The sequence below is a fragment of the Musca vetustissima genome, unplaced genomic scaffold, assembly GCF_032173495.1.
Source record: "Musca vetustissima isolate MV318-11 ecotype Yass unplaced genomic scaffold, APGP_CSIRO_Mvet_v1 utg10935, whole genome shotgun sequence".
Taxonomy (NCBI): Eukaryota; Metazoa; Arthropoda; class Insecta; order Diptera; family Muscidae; genus Musca; species Musca vetustissima.
The window spans coordinates 308,165-326,717 of NW_026884842.1; the positions used below are offsets into that span (position 1 = coordinate 308,165).

Consider the following 18,553-nt stretch of genomic DNA (forward strand, 5'->3'; position numbering starts at 1 on the left):
ATTTATATTTGATTTTAACATATGGAAGAGGCACAACAAATGGCAGTTATTGTAAAAGTAGCTGCTACAACGAGATTCATTCAAAAAAACCAAAACCAGCTGGTATTGTTTGCTATGTTTTTTTTCTTCTTTTAGAAATTTTGTGACACACTCTCTGTTTGAAAAGGCTAAGATATAGCTAAGATATTGCGCCTAAATTATTTTTATTTAGAAGGGAAGGTGACGATTATACCCTTCAGGTTTTTGGTTTCATAATTCGTCGTGCAATTAATACCAAAAATATAAATATAAGATTCGCGCAAAAGACTAGCGGAACCACTTCCACTTCAACCGTTCAAAATTTTTTGTTGTATAAACACGAAACAAACAACATTGAAAAATATCCGATTTTATGGAATTACAAAATTGCAATTTTTAGGAATGTCTTTAGCTAGTTCAAAGGAGATTTCTGGACACAGAAGTTTTGAGCTCTTATCAGTTTGTTAAAGAAGAATTCTAACATTCGAATTTCACCAACATATATTCAGATAAACAATTCAATTCGGATTATTATGGACCTTACAGCACATGAAACACATTTCAGCAATCGCTCCGTTCGATGTTCTCTCGCATGAATAATGTTTTCAGAGTCTCACAATAACAAACCCATGCCCGCCTTCTACTATACATACCAGACGAACAAAAAACTCTTGGTTGATAAGGGAATATGACTGGAGACTGAAATCACTCGTTGTGGTGAAAACATTTCGAATAATATCCATTGCGAGTAAATAAATCAGTAGTTAATTACAAACATCGGTCGCGTTAACATCTGCTCGATAGTATACCGAATTTCCACTTAATCCGATATATTTAGTATTGAAAGATAATGATAGATGTAGTTAAAATGTACCGGTTTATTTTCATATTCGCAATAGGCATTGCATGTCTTCCGAGTGGCAGCAATGGCGCACCAAAAATTCGTTTACGTTGCGAGAGACCAGGAAACCTGCCAAACGGATCTTACCGCATTAAACAAGCATCAATGAGAGTAAATTGCAATACCGGATATGAATTGCAAGGACCCAAACTGATCGTTTGCGTACAAGGCAAATGGGATGCAGAGAAACCTGTGTGTGCAAGTATGTTTCACAATTGCAACAATTATGTCCTTAGAGAGTAAAAAGTAATGCCTAAGCGGAAGTCGTAACAATCTCCATTCCGTGACAACTCATTCTCTAACAATGAAGCGGTTCTTTTACAAGTGATACCATTAGTGATAACAGACATACATTGTTCGCTCAAAAACAAATGCGGTCCACACAGTGCCTTCAGATAAACAATGTGGAAGTGAAGGTTGTTTCTTGGAATGAGAAAAACAATATTAAGAAAGAGAATACAATAACAATGAAATCATAGTCATGACCCTTGGAAACCCCCAGAATTTGTATTTTTTTGATTAGGTTATCAGCTCGAAAATGTGACCTTGTCAAAAATTAACTGCCAATAATTCTCGTCAAAATATCATATTTTAGAGGATATTATCGGTATAACAATATACATACATATCATACAACATATTGTGGTTCAAGCTGTTATGTGTTTGGATATTTGCTACTTGCCAATGGAGTCCAGTCTCTGCAAATATACTCCTTTTTCAAGCAATCAATAAAGGAGAAGGAAGTTGTAATGTTTATTTATTAGAATAAAGATTTACATATTTATTATGTGCTGCGTAAGAATGCAGCTCATAATCAAAATTGCTTACAACGATGGACAAGGGACCGGCAAAAAGGGTCGCTACAAGCGATATGTAGTTTTAAACCATATCAAATGAAGGAAAAGTCGTTTCTCTATACTTTAAATACAGTCGTTATAACCGATATGTCGTTATAAACAGTGTCGGTATAAACGATTTCAAATGTAGTTATAAACGTAGTAATTTGTATGGTAAAAGTTATTCGCTATTCGCACAGTTCGTTATAAACGAATTCAACGGCCCGTTAAATAATTTTGTTCAATTGCGATACACCAATGGCTTCCTGCATTTGCGCATAGATTTTTGATGGACACATAATACGTAATTGATATCAATTTCTAAAAGAAGTGGATTTAAAGCCTTTATATGTTAAGGCAGCGAACTATGTGATTATTTGGACTTACCGTCTTTACACATCACTACAAAACAACAATAAATGAGAGAACTGTATAGTTATTTTTGTTTAATAGATGTATTTTTATTTATTGAGCCTATGTGCTTTAAAATCTCAATTTCGAGAAAAAATTGACTTCATAAACTATTTTCTCAAAATGCACCTTGTAGCGTTTTTACGATTTTTTATGTCTTTGCTTTATATTTTTGATTGGAGTTTGCCTAAAATATGTATATACATATATAATTTGTGTCTAAAACTATTTACAAGGCTTTGTTCCAGAATATTTCTTAAACCACAAAACAATAGAAAAGCACAAAACTAAAAAAAAGCAAACCGCATGTTACGCAATTCGCTTAGAACAAGGTCAAGTCGCACTGTAAACGAATCAAGGTTCCTAATGTTTTGATGTTGTTTATCGCATTAGGTATAAATACGACTCATACCGTTTGACAGTGCTTTCGTAAATTCAGAATTCTTTTTTGTGTTCCTTCCTGATTTGTGGCTAAACTACACTACGCACGCACATGTGATCAGTGACTACGTTGCAGAATACCCCATGGACATTATGGTTCTAATGTATGATTTTTCGATATAATCACTGCATCCACCCAGAATGAATGTGCTCACCGTAGCTTCTTTGCAATTGGTTTCCAAAGACGAAAATTTGATGCGTAAATTTTTACAAAAAACATTTTTTTTATTTTGTATTGATGAGTAAAGGCGCTAAGTCCAATTCATCACATGTCACTGAATTAACATAATGTAAAGGCTCTAAGTCCACTTTTATATTGAGGATTTTGGACATGATTTTCAGCCGAATTGACTGTAGTTTGGTATTTTAGGTACTTATGGGGTAGCACACTTTCCAACAAAAAATGACCAATATTGGTCTACTTTTTAGGATACCACCCTTATAAGGTTATCCCCAGTATTCTAAATTTTGGTAGGTTTGGGTACGTTTTTCAAACGAATTGGCTGTACTTTAATATTTGGGACTTTAATTGGATACAAAATCTACCTTCCATATAAAAGTTCCAATTGATTTTAAAAATTTGACTGTGCGCCTTACGGTGATGAGTATAAAATGTTCGACCCTGTCGAATTTAACGAAATTTTATTAGTTTTTATTCATATTTTTGAATAATTATGATTCCAAAACAATCTATACTCTTCGAAATAATAGTTGCATGTAAAAAATCAACAAAAGTACACATTTATTGCAGTAATTAAGAAATACAGTATTACAATACAAAATTTGCACAAATTGTTGTTCAATTAACTGAGGAACCAATTATCCGAACACGCTTAATTGAATTTTACAGTATTAACGTATAATGATTTAAAAAAATCAATGTCAAATACAAATTACGCTTTCTCGCAGTTTTTCCTTAGCAATAAATATATGTTTTGAATTAGTAGAGGTCGCACCTAGTCTTTTTCACAAATTATGTCAAATATGTCTGTAAAAAATGGCAGATTTTTTTTCAATTATTATTATGCAATTAACCGGTGAAAAGTAAAAGGAAAAGTATTTTTGATGACATGAATTTTGAACCAATTAAGCGGGAAAATCAATTAACAGGGTTTAATAATCCGAGAAAATTTACATGTATTTCCCTATGAAATATTTTTTGCCCCATCATGTGGTTCAATTAAGCGTGGAAACCAATTAACCGTAGGGTCAATTAACCGAAAAATACTGTATAATGAGAGACAAGTTGTATGAAAAATACCTACAGTGGCGAGCAGAAACTAGTACATGATTGCACTTCGGACACTTGGAAAATATGTTTGAGAAACTATTTACCATTAAGTTTATATCAAAATTTTCAAAAATATTTTGCGCGTGATTGTAAAACTTATTTTACTGGTAACCCATTATGTGATGCAAGATTATTATTACAGGTTCACATTTAATGCCGACTCAAGTACCTAACATTAATTTTAAAAGCAGAAATATTAAGATAAAGCAGTATGTGTGGTATTTCAGTTCACCAATTTTTCCAAAAAACAAAAATTTTGTTGAAGGATTTTTAATTAGAATGCCATCTCGTCCATATCCAACAGTCCTTAAGTTTTTAATATTGAAATCTCTATATAACTCGCAATATTTTAGATTGGGTTTAGAAATGTTTAGTTTAGAAAGGTTTAGTGGTAAACAAATTCCTCCATACATATCCCCAAACTATTTTTAAGTGTAAAAAGTTTGGCGGACACCTTGATCTAAATTCAAATGTCAGTTGGATATATTACCTCTAATTCCTGACGAAAGGCTATTTTCTAATCGGATATGGGTAAACTCACATAAATTGCTGTTGAAATTTACATTTTGTAGCCCCGGACTGTCACCAACACTGCAAGAAAATATTACAGTTTTTGGAAAATATGAAAATAGCATTTAATTTTCAACAGTTTTGGTTCTTAACAATATAAGACAAAACGTGGAATATTTGACGGGAATACTAAAAATACGATTAATACTGTGTATCTAAAAACCTTCCCACTGTAATTACAAACAACCGAAAGAAAATGTGAATCAAATCGGTACAGTCGTTCTGAATGCACCACGGACATATTTTTCACAACATGCAAATATACATGTGGAACCCTGCTATTTGCCGGTACGCTTAATTTTTACATTCTAGTATAGAAGAAAATACGTAGAGATAAATGTCACTACCCTACAAATTGTTTCACATGTGATAACTTATATTTTCAAACTAAATAAATCTTGGTTCTATAGAAAACGCAAGCATACAATGATCGCGAATAATGTGGGAGTCTTACATATAGTTTTCTATTTTCAATTTCGTATTATTTAATTAAACTTTATTAAAAATATATAGGGGAGAGGGGGGCACCTTTGAACACTTTTTGCTCTCAAGCCTTATAAAATTTTTTATTTTTAAATTTTTGGTATCTTTAAATTTTAACTAATAGGTACATATGTAACCTTTAAAATGAATATACATATGACATACTTAAAGCTTGATAAATATATTTAATTTCTATTTTAATGGACGAAGTCAAAGTGTTCAAAACTGCCCCCCAGGGGGGCACCTTTGAACAAGGGTTGGTATTTTTTGAACGGCATGTTTTTTTACAGAGTTTATGTTCAAATATATATGTATTTTATTCATAGATATCAGAAATGCATTTATTTATTAAAAAATATATAAAAATATTCGAAGATTAAAAAATTCTGATCAAAATTTATTAAAACATAAAATGACTTAAAAACGAACATTTATATGGTGAAAAATACAGATAATTCCGTAATTTTATTAGCCCATTTTAAATTTTTGAGAAATCGAAGCCAAAAGTTAAAAACTCCGTTTTTTAATGGAGTTTACTGGGTATGTTCAAAGGTGCCCCACCTGTGGTATTTTACGGAAATTTATAATAACTTTTTTTGTAGAAAATATATATGAAAGAAAATACATTAGTTATGTTTGAAATAATTGTTGGAATGCAAAAAATTTGTTTAACGAAAGAAAACTATCACTGAATTCTTCCTGCGCCCTTACAACTAAAAGAATAAAAGTTTACAATGACACTGCGAAAACATGGTCACACATGCACAATTTGTCGACAACTGAAGAAGCTAGCCAAAGTGGTTTACGCAGATAGAGAACAAGATTGCCATATACAAAAATGTGGTCGCGGGTCGGAAAAATTTTAAACCAAGATTTTATGACCGCTGTTCAAAGGTGCCCCACGTTCAAAGGTGCCCCCCTCTCCCCTATTTATTTTCACATAGAATAATGTTTTAAGGGGACCCCCCCATTCTCGGGGTCAATTTTTTTTGATTTAATTTGATCCTACACTAATTCAAGAATGTCCCTACAAAATTTCAAGTGAAAATCTCAAGAACTCTTGAAAATATAGCCGATTTATTGTGTCAGCATCAAGTGACGGCTAAAGGGCTTCTCAAACTTAAAAAGCGTTTTTCTCTAAACATTTTTTTGCGAATGGCGGGCACGATAACTCAAAAACTAATAATCCAATAGATTCCAAAATTTTACACGTTTCTCTGTGAGTGTATAGCTATCGTATGAACTAGGATAAAGTCAATCGGTGAAGATCTTCCTTATTTTTTAACTTGGTTTTTGGTCAAAAATCGGCGATTTTCCAAAAATATTTTTTCAAAGTTCCGCTATTTTGTTAATTTTAGAGCGAAGTCAATAATCCTAGTTCATACGAGAGCCAGACATGCACTCTTTCTAACACCGTTGGAATTTTCGGATTCCGATGTTCCAGTGAGGAGTTATCATGCCCGCCATCAAAAATAAGGACTTTTCTTTAATTACAAAAAACAACAACAAAACAATAACAAAATTTTTTTCTTCTCTTTTAAATCTTCAAATATATACGTGCAAAGTTACAAACCTTAACAAGCATTGGTATTGATTTACCAGTTCATTGAAAATCTTGGTTGGAAAAATACTTTCCACTGCAATTAAAAACGTCCGTAGGAAAATGTAAGTCAAATTGGTGCAGCCGTTATCAATGGAAACATTTTTCACATCATGAGAAATATATTTGAGGAACAATAAAGGCACATATAAGTTAATGCGCAATTGTCTTCATGTAGGATTCTAATTTGGATATATATATATATATATATATACTTCCCAAATCTTTTCTCTATATATATAAAAATTACGTGTATGTTCGTGATCGTGAAAATTGCGTGGGAGGCAAACGAAAAAAAGATTATAAAAATTATGTAAACAATGTATAGCAACTCATCAATTGAGAACGGCGGGACCGAATTGACCAAAAATTTCTTTCTGTTATCTGTAATTGAAGTGGGAAAGTTTTTATGAAAGAAAAAATTGAAAGAACGTTTGGGCCGATATGCCTACCATTATCTGGGACATATGCATAAAGTACTATACCCACAATTTACAGATAAGTTCCTTACCCTACATGAAATACCGAATTAAAGGCAATTTATAGGGTATTTGTTACTACTTTCAAAGTACCTAAAATCAGACATACATAAAGTTTGGTCAAAATCGGCGTAGTAGTTCTTGTGTAACGTTGCAAAAACACAAAAAACAATTGCGTCATCTGTCGGATGAACTACAAACTACACAGAAACACTCCTCACGCCACTCCTCACACATGTACATACACTTTGGTCCAAATCGCTGCAGTAGTTTTTCAGTTTAGCGATCACAAAAATACACGTAATTTTTATATATAGAGATAGAGATTTCGTACTTAACAAAACAACCCAAACACGAAACTCTAAAATTTCTATGAATAATTTGAATAAAATGATTGCAAAAACACATTTTTTTAAATCTTGTTGGGTTTTTATTAGTTATTTTTTAAGAAAATATAAGTTTTTTTAATTAACTAAAAATAATAAATCATGAAAAAATGTTTAATAACCACTGAAGAGGCCATGCGGGTCTCGAGTGAAAGAAGTTGTTCTACCCTGGAAGTGGAAAAGAGATTTAAATCGTCCCAATTAGTGGTTACAACAACGATGTTCCGTTGTTCCCATACTTCAAATTGAGTTTGCTTCTAAGTTGTGCGGACCCACGGAAAAGTGAATTGATATGTCTTAATACTTGTCAAACCTGTTAATCGGTGTGAAGAGCCCTTCCCAACATTGGCTATAGCAGCAGTACAAAAAACAAAAACCTGTATTATCGGAAAAAGCTGCATTCAGGGTAACAAATTTTCAACGAGCCCAAAAGTTGAACAGTGGTCGACTGGAAACGTGTGATCGGGTCCAACGAATCCAAATTCAACCTTTTCAATCCGACTATTTTGGGGTTGTTCCACCCTACCATGCGTCGTCAATATTGGACCACTTTCTGGGGTTTTTAGGAAAAATATCCATTAAAATGGATAACCTACCTTATGAGGATTTTTTTGACATATATACAATGGAATTGACAATTTGAACCCACTGGGTTAACTTAATCCAGTACAATGTAAACGTACTATTATATAGGACAGTAATAACAGTTGCTGTTCATTAATGTGTCTACCTTCGATGTAAACTCTAGCTTGTTGCCAATAATTTTTAATGTGAAAAAATTGGTACAATTATAAAAGGTATCATCAAGGTCTATATAATAGGTCATCCAGTAAGCCCAGCTGCTATCTACATTTTTTGTCAAAATATTTGATTTCTAATAAAAACGTAGTTGACTATCATGGTACAATTATAAAAGGTAACAGCAAATCCCAGCTGATTTGATTCCAACGTTATACTAGTGTCAATATGAATTTGACAAATTATGTTTTTAAAAATCACCCAACAGGAAAATTGGGAACGCATACAATTTGAGATTGTTCTTTATTAATGTGTTCCCGTATTCAATTTACTCAATCTGCCTGCTGGGAAAGTTTGAGGAAGCAAATCTTTCTTGAAGGAATAACTCGCTATTCCCAGCATTGTCATATGTGTTACACATATACAGTGGTGGTCACGCAATTAAAACATTTATTGTGGTAAACATTTTTTGATCAGCCCTCGATTCGTTTGAAGTATTTTTGAAATTTTTTTAATTCAGAACACTTCGATATACTGTACTTCAGAGATTTAGTGTGGAAATAGAAAATGATTGCATACAATTTTTCCATAAATAACGGTTTTTATGAGAATACATCGACTTTGAAGTGGCCACATAATTAAAACATTGTGTGATTTTTTAACTTTACTGCATTTTTTGAAAATATTTTTAAAAAATCATTTAAATTTAGGTAAGTTATGCAAATTAAGCATCGAAAAAATGATTTATAGAAAAAAAATTTTGAAAAAATCTGTTAAATTTATTAAAATTGCCAAAAATGTGTACAGTACACCTAACATTCAGAAAATCACCTTTGTTATAGAAAATAAAGATTCGAATGCACAAGAAATTGGTAGAATTAGTAAAAAATGGCAATTAACTTAAAGGAACGATTCAACTTCGATAGTCTTTATTGAAGAAGGCCGGAATATTTTTGCAGTATGTGAGAAAATATCGATTGATATTGGCACTAGTAAATTTTTATGGCACAGAGCAGCGTTATTTATGGAAAAATTGCATGCAATAATTTTCTATTTTCACACTAAATCTCTTAAGTGCAGTATATCGAAGAGTTCTGAATTAAAAAATTTTCAAAAATACTTCAAATGAATCGAGGGCTGATCAAAAAATGTTTACCACAATAAATGTTTTAATTGTGTGACCACCACTGTATATGGCAATGGCTCAATTAAAGGAAAGATGTGGAAGCGATAGAAATATAAATTTGATAGATTTTCATTCATGTTTTTCAATTTTTTTTTTTTGAGGATTCAAAAATATTCCATTTTCAAAATAAAAATAATTTGATGATAATTTGTTTGTTTACATTTTTCTGTCAAATGAGTTGACACTAGTAGAACTTACAACAACAATTTTCCATGCGGTTGTTGTATCGTTTTTTGTACAACAACACTTGATGTTACCTTTTATTATTATACCATGGTTGACTATGAAAAATATGTAAATAATTTTCCAATTTCAAAAACAAAAGTGTAAAAATGCATGAAAATTATATCAAATAGTGTGAAAAATAAATAAATGGTTAACAAACAATCAGTGCGGGGTGCTAATTTTGTCGTTCGCGTTGAAATGAAAATATGCTCGTGTCATAAAAACATAACACACGCAAAACAAGAAACCGGTTTCTAACGGCCGTAAAGAATTACTTTCAACAACAAAGAATGCAAGATAATGAAAAAACCATTCTGCTTGAAACTTTAAAGAGTAAAGAAGTGTAAATTGTATTTTAATTATTTATTTTAAGTTTGAAATAAAATAAAGGGGTATATATATTAATATATATATATATATATATAATATATCTGATGAATATCTGCACTTTCTTAATCTAACTATAAATCGGCCGAAAAATAACTAGTTTTTAACAAGTTGAAAAGTGACTGACTATTACCCTGCTTATCGCCATGTAAAAATAGTCAGTTGGTCCCAAGGAAAATGATCGATAAATGGACTAGTAGTGAATATTTTAAGATTAGTTTATGAAAAAACCATTCTGCTTGAAACTTTAAAGAGTAAAGAAGTGTAAATTGTATTTTAATTATTTATTTTAAGTTTGAAATAAAATAAAGGGGTATATATATATATATAATATATCTGATGAATATCTGCACTTTCTTAATCTAACTATAAATCGGCCGAAAAATAACTAGTTTTTAACAAGTTGAAAAGTGACTGACTATTACCCTGCTTATCGCCATGTAAAAATAGTCAGTTGGTCCCAAGGAAAATGATCGATAAATGGACTAGTAGTGAATATTTTAAGATTAGTTTAAAACTGGATCATTTCCCTACAGGGATGTTTTAAAAAATTATTAAATAACTATAAGGCGATTCAAGAAAGATTCTTCAGTTAAGCCAATGGACATTATTTTTTAACAGCAACGAATGCGCACGGCTAAATAAACTTTCACTGATCGAAAATGTATATATGCACTCCATTAAATCCCCTACTTACATTTGAATGTATTACAAATTCAATGATAGCGCCCATCCTATTGTGTAATGAATATTAAAAGTTGATGTCTTTATGTATAGTTTTGTATCTAATTAGAACATTTATGATTATATTATGGATGTTTTTATTCAGCGAAAACAGCAGGTACGTTTTAAGTAGGTCCATTGATGATTTTCGTCATACATATAACATACACTGCGTATCATAACTATAGCCGCACCTCTAATTCAATTGGCATGTTAGTTGACAAATAAAATGGACACAATAAGTTATGGTTCACTATAAAACGATCAAAAACACATATTATTCAACAAAAATAATTAATTTATTCTTTATGGTTTCGCCGAATTCTGCACTGTCAAAATTACTGGTTTTGCATAGCTATAGACGCACCTATACAATATTAGAAAAATTTATTTTTTAAAACTTAAATAAAATAACTTTTACAAATAATGGGTAGGGCCTCTCTTATTTTGAATAAGTTCAAAAATTTTATCCATCACACTGTTGATCAAAATTTTTCGCAAGTCTTCATCGATTGACCGCCATTCATCGATAATCACTTCATGGAGGTAAAATACAGTTTGGTATTGGCGGTTTTTTGCATAGACACGATGAGTCAAGATTCCACATATGTTCTCGATCGGATTCTGGTCGGAAATTTTAATATTTTTCGATTTTAACCATACTTGAGTATGACGACTTTTATGAACTCGTGCGTTGTCCTGCTAAAAAACAAGTTGTTCATTGTTGCTGCTTTCCCAAAATGGTAATAATTTGTCTTCCAAGACCTGAACGTACGCCATTGAATTCATCTGACAACATGGAAATGTCAAATAAAGCATTCCGTGGCTATAATTTTGAATTTGAAAAAAAAAATGACAAAGCATTAAAACTTCAAAGAAAATTTGACTCTAGTATTACGTTAGAATCAAATCCTTACCTTTTCTTATTGTACCATGATGTGAAAATAAAATCACATATTTGATGTCACGCATAATTTTAATTTTTGTTCGTTTTTTGTTTATTCAAACATAGAAAGAGGATGTCAAAAAGATTTAATTGCACCCGATAATGGACGATTGCTGTATGAAAAAGATCTTAAGGCAGTTCTTTATTGTATGGACAGTTATATAGTAGCGGGAAATCGACACGCATATTGTAATGGAACACATTGGGATCGTCCTCTTGGAACATGTCGGAGTAAGTCCATCTAAGCGGTATAGCATTGCATTAATAACTAACATTATTATCTTTCAACAACAGAACGAACTGGCAAGGTGTCACATGATTGCGATTTTGAAACAGACGACGTTTGTGGTTGGTCATATGAACCTATGAAAAATCTAGAATGGAAGCGAGTGGCCGCTGCCAATGCATTTACATCGTTTAAAACCGGACCACCCACCGATCACACCACCATGACGCACAACGGTGGCCATTACATGTTGATGGAAAGTCTAATAAGTCAGGATATGCCAGTAGAGTTGAGGTCTCCGATATACGGCAGAGAACTGTCGTTGAAAACAGCTTGTTGCTTCCAATTTCATTATTTTATGTATGGCGCAGGTGTGGGCACATTACAGGTCGTCGTAAAGCCATTGTCGATGAGTTTGGATGAAATACTGCTGAGCGATGATGAGTATGTATTATTAGCATCTTAGTAAGATATTCCACTAACGAGTAAAAAGTTCTTGGTTTTTCTCAAATCGCGATTAAAGGAAGTCAAAATAAGCATTGATTCTACAATCGCTACAACCATTCGATGTGCATGCGGCTTCTGAAAGGTTTCAATGTATATTTTGGGCAAAATTAATTTGGCAGTGGATAAAAGTTTAAAGAAAACTTTTAAACGCCCATAATTTCTAAAACGATATATTTACATCCGATTTCGGCGTACACCATAAAAACTTGCATTAGTATTATTAAGCCTAGAGATGGCCTGTCAGAAACAGTGATGTAAATGACATACATTTCCGACGTAACATATATTCTTGAAAATAACTTTGTATGCTGATAATATTGAAATAAACAACGTTTACTACATTTATTACATTTTAGACAGGTATATGACGTTTTCGACGTTTACACCTTTTTGACGGTCGAAAACCTAAAAATTCGTCACACGGACCATCCCTGATTAAGCCCATATTTTAAATATGAGTCTAGAGCATATATTTAATATACAGCTAGTAGATATACATTCTTTGGATTTCCTATGCCAAGACCTGATTTTGGACGACACATATCATATATCCAAATTATTTAAATCGCTTTGTATTCGAAATGGACGAATTCTGTGATTAGAATTATTTTTGATTCTTTGAAAACAGAATATAGATAATAATTTAAAATGATTTTTCATCGATTTTGCATTTGGTTTTCTTGATATTGGGGTTTTATTTTTTCAGAAAGAATTTACTATATCTTCCGAATGCAATGACGTAGCGATGCCAATTTTTGTCCATATCCTATCTAGGATAGTTGCATTAAATCTGTGAACAGAATATCGTTCTATGATGACGGAAAAAGGGTTAATTTTGGAAAAATATTGACATGTCTAATAGATTTTGGGGGTCCAGTGTTTAGCATCAAAAATGCAGCTGTGTGGCAGAAACTTTTACTGGTCAACAGAGGTGTTTATCTCTATTGTGACTGATATATTTTTTGATAAAATATATTTTGTACTACTCGCACAATCGATTTGATATTGTAAATGCCATGGCCTATAAATAAGGTCACCAAGGGAGACCAGCTGATTATCGATACCTCTCAAGTTTGCTGTCAAAATGCATTATTGTGAATTGACTTCCATTATGAAAACGTAAACAAAGTCCAAATTTTTGGCATTAGACTTGAGAAAAACAGCTGTTTTCCGATTTCGATTGCTATGTTGGTGACCTTATTAATAGATCTTGGTAAATGCCAATATTAATCGATATTTCCTGACATACTGCAAAAATATTCCGGCCTTCTTGAATAAGGGTTTTCGGAATCAAATCGTTCGTTTAGGTTAATTCCCATTTTTAGTTGTTATTTCAAATGTTTATATATTTTAAGAATTAATTGTTATTTTCTACTAATTCTAGCAATTTTTGGTACATTCGAACCTTTATTTTCTATATTAACCCTTTGAGCCCCGTATTCCTGTTCACAGATTTAATGCAACTATCCTACATATGATATGCACAAAATTTGACATCGCTACATCTGTACATTCTTTCGGAAAAAATAAAGTCCAATATCAAGAAACCCAAATGCAAAATCTACAGGAAATCATTTTAAATTATTCTCTATATACATTTTTAGAAGAATCAAAAACAATTCTGATGCCAGAACTCGTACAATTTTAATACGAAGCGATTTAAATAATTTGGACTGTATACACAAATTAGTACTGTACACAAATATACCCTCTTCTCTATATTGAAAAGCTCATAACTTTACTAAATTTTGAATTTGGTTGATTTTTCTTTTGATATGTGTCGACCATAATCAGGTCTTGACATATGATATCCAAATAATATATATTTACTAGCTGCATATTAAATATAAGCTCTAAAACATTTTGTTGCCTGTGGGCAACATTGGGCCACAAAGGGTTAAGGGCGATTTTCCGAATGTTAGGTGTACTGTACAAATTGTTACCAATTTTGATAGATTTTACAGATTTATTTTAAATTTTTTATATGTAATTGATTTCATCGGTGCTTATTTTTCTCAATTTAACAAATTTAAGGAGTTTCTTTAAAAAATATTAAAAAACCAGTGAGCGGACCAGTATAGTCGGACGGGGCCGACCATATGATACCCTACACAACTTCCACGAAAATCGAACTTTCTGTGTTTGTATATTCTGAGCTTGGGCAATATTTCGCGATATTTGCACCCTCTTAACCGACTAGATGTCAACAAATATTTCTAATATTCAGTAGACGAGGGTTGTACTTGTCCAGATTCTCTTTACCGTGGGTTATGTTGTGAAGTTGGGCTTTCAATTGTGGCCTAGAGATCGACTCGAAAACAAAAACACAAAAAATAAGTTTTCGGTCCACTTCATCCCAAAATTATTATCTGATCATCATAACGGGAATCTCATGGAAAATTACAAAATGATCAGCGCTATATTTCCGCCCTCTAGGGTGGTAATGGGTTACTAAATAATATATAAATACATAAACACCTGTAAATATTTAAGTGTAACTCCCACATCCGAGTACATACGACCATACAATTGGTATCAATTTAAAGGTCAACACTCCTCTTCGATACACTATCGACTTCTCGGGTCTATATCCTTCAGGAGCAAATATATACGCCATACAATACAACTTTTGTAATTTTTCACACAAAAGTTAGGGTCCATTTGATCCGCTAAAAATTGACCAATCTTTATCAAAACAGGCACGCTTTTTCTTTGGCCCAATCCCCTTCTCCATGCAAAAATTCGCGGTGTTTGGGCCATAATTGCGGCCTCTGGAGCGACCAGAAAAACCGACAAAAATAAAGTTTTTGGTCCATTTCATCCCCTAAATATTAACCGATCTTTTCCAAAAACAATAGGCGTCTTCATTGGCCAGAACCCATCCTACATGCAAAATTTCGTGAAGATTGGTCCATAACTGTGTGTGGTCGGTATACTTAAAGGTGGGTCTAGCACCAATATTTCGCGGCGTTACAACCTTTTAGGGCTGCACAAAGCTATAATACCCTGACAACATAGTTGAGTAGGGTATAAAAAATGCAGTAAAGTAAAAATTGCACAATGTTTTAATTATATGGCCACTTCAAAGTCGATGTTTTTTTTTCATAAAAATCGTTATTTATGAAGAAATTTGGAATGCCATTCCATCCATCTTTATAGATCACATATTTACGTTTGTACGATTTCAAGTCAGTGATTTCCCAAAGATGCTACGTTTATTTCACCGACAGGTTATTGTACATAAACCTTACTATACCTTATAATTAGCATCAAATCTTGAATATACCTAAAGTAGTGAACGGTATTATATAGTCGGTTCGACTTATGAAATTTCCTTAATGGTTTTCAGCCGAATTTGCTCCTATTTGATTTTCAAATGTCCATGGGGTGTCAAATATTCCCACCATAAATTTCAATGTCAGTTAAATGTTGGGAATAGCTCACATAGAATGATACCATTTTTTCATGTAAGTGACTATAATTTGGCATATCGGATTCCTGCAGAACAAACAAATTAAATTAAAAAAGCTCCGTTTTATTTTCGGTATGTTGAAGCTTTTCTACTTGAGAGTCTTTAATTTGGAACACTATTTGAACGTAAACAAGCTATTACTACATAACGCAATAACATATTCCCCATATAAATGTTCCGATCGATTTAAGGAATTTTGAATGCACAGTAACTGTCTGTATACCTATGGCTGAGAGTACCCAAAGTTCGGCACGGCCGAATTTAAGGACTTTTTTAATTGTTTTTTTTTTTTATATATTTCATCGCTTGCTGTTTATTACAGTTGTATATCGTAACCTAATTGAATCACTACATTTCGAATTACAGAAGATCAACTCTAATTAAATTCGAAAGAAATGGCGGACAAAACAATATATGGAATGAAGCCCATTTCAGCATTGAGGAATTAGAAGAAGACTTTCAAATAATTTTTGTTGCCAGATCCGGTCGCACTCAACTAAGTGATATTGCTGTGGACGATGTACGGCTAATGATGGGAGACGAATGTAAAGCTTTGGATAAAAGCAATGATGATACACCGTCTAATGAAGAGTATGACACAACCACTTGTATGTAATAGTAAAGTTTTAAGGAGAACTCCCAAATTCACTTTTGTTGTTGTTGTTATTTTATTTTATTTATTTATTTTTTTTTTTTTTGCAGATCAGTCCATATTTGATATGCAGTCATGTGCTAATCGATGTTTCAAGAGCGGTGGAGTAGGATTATTAAGGGAAGGTGAGGTTTTAATGGGGCTGTGTAGTTGCACTGCTGATTGTGAAGATTCAGACACTTGTTGTCCTGATTTTAAGACTATATGTCTTACAGGTATGTATTGAAATCTATTGGTGTTTGACATTGCTTATATCTCGGTTCAATGTATTTGTTTAGAATTATTTGAACAAACCACTGTGGAATCATCCGCGAATGACAATGAGGGGCAAAATATTTCAACGACAGCTACACCAACAACAACGACAGCTGCGACAGTGCCGACTAGTACTTCAACAGTAAAAGTCATTCCAACAACAACAACTACTACGACAACAGTTGCCACCACGCCTACAACAACAACAACGATTAGAACCACAACAACTCGTATGACAACACCTTCTACCACAACAAGGAAAACAACAACTACTACCACCACCACTACTACTACGACCAAAAAGCCAATTCCAACGATAAGAAGCACTACCAAAGCTACAACTACTAGAAAGATCACAACTACTACTACTATTCGGCCGACATCTACTACAACAACAACAACGACAACAAAGAAGCCAGAAAAGCCAACTGAAAAAACTAACACCCACATTGTAACATCCGAAACTCCAATTATTGGTAAATTAAAATTTGTAAAATTTTCTGACTTCTACCCTATATAATTTCAATTTCATTTCAGTTAAAACACCCACACAAAAAACCAATATTGAGCCAAAAATAAATACATATAGCTTTGATAATGACCCCCATGAAGAGGATCCTCATAATGGCTTTTCCATCCTTTTGTGCATTTTTGTTGCAATTGTGATTATAATAGTAGCCGGCTTAGCATATCGACGATTCGGCGATCGTGCCGTTGCTTGGTATTTAATACGCTTTAGCAAAAGAAATTGCGAAGATGATAGTTCGGCTGTAGCTACGACTTTTAATGGCACTGCCACAACTACCGATAGCAAGAATAATAAAAAGTCCAGCAGAACCAAATCAAAGAAAAAATCGCAAGCATATTCGAATGAATTCACTCGGCCCCTAGTTGATGACGATGATGATGTGAACGATGAGAATTACCCCATCAATGGGAATATAGTCCTAAGAAACAACACATATACCGAGTTATAATATTAAAAAATGAATACCAATAATAATATTTAATTGAAATGCCATTCTTCTATTTTTATATTTGTACAAAATGGAAAAGAGCCCGCGTAGTTGCGAAGCTTTTCAACCGAATTGGTCTAGTTTGATATAATTTGACTTATTTTTAGATGTTAAATCTATAACATCCGTCCTCGTTTTGTTATAGTCCCTATGAAACGATATCTCCAATTATTGATATTTTGAGGATTTCGGTATGTTCAAGATTCGAGCATAATTTTCCAAAGTGATAGTCTGTAGTTTTATATTTCGGTTTATTCTAGCAGCGATTTACAATGGCAGAGTACGCACAGATAAAAGCCACGATCGATATTACATACATATTTTGTGTGTGAAACTCATAGTGGGAGGTATTAAAAATTCATTTTTAATAAATTGAAAAAAATATAACTATAATTTTATATATAAACTATAATTTTTGCGTGTTAGGAAGTGATTTTTTTTTTGGTAAATTTTCTCAAATTTCGACGACCATTCAGTTATGAGTCCTAAGTTTCATCCAGAAGAATTTAATAAGAATAATGTTTTATCAAAACTTCAAACTAAGCGTGCGATACAGTAAATATGATTAACCATAACTGAAAAGCCACCATTCATTTGGTTTCTTTCCACGATAATTTTTTATCAAACTTCAAGCTTCATTAAATTACATTCATTTGCATTTTTCAGACATCAGCACGACAAAAATGGGAGTTAACAACAGCGTCAGCCAAATTCAACATCGATTTTTCATTTCCCACTGTATATCGCTTCGTTGTTCTTTACCATTATCCCTTATGAATACAAGTGCTCGGCATATCCCATATC

General features: G+C 32.6%; 1 protein-coding gene across 1 annotated transcript; it reads left to right on the forward strand.

Moving 5' to 3' along the window:
* The first annotated feature begins 1,024 nt into the window (after positions 1-1,024).
* Positions 1,025-17,710, forward strand: LOC133331905 (serine-rich adhesin for platelets-like). Its single transcript, XM_061540296.1, has 7 exons — positions 1,025-1,121; positions 11,688-11,852; positions 11,916-12,291; positions 16,196-16,434; positions 16,529-16,693; positions 16,757-17,209; positions 17,271-17,710. Exons 1-7 carry the CDS (start codon positions 1,025-1,027, stop codon positions 17,708-17,710), a joined length of 1,935 nt encoding a protein of 644 aa, XP_061396280.1.
* The last annotated feature ends 843 nt before the right edge of the window (positions 17,711-18,553 follow it).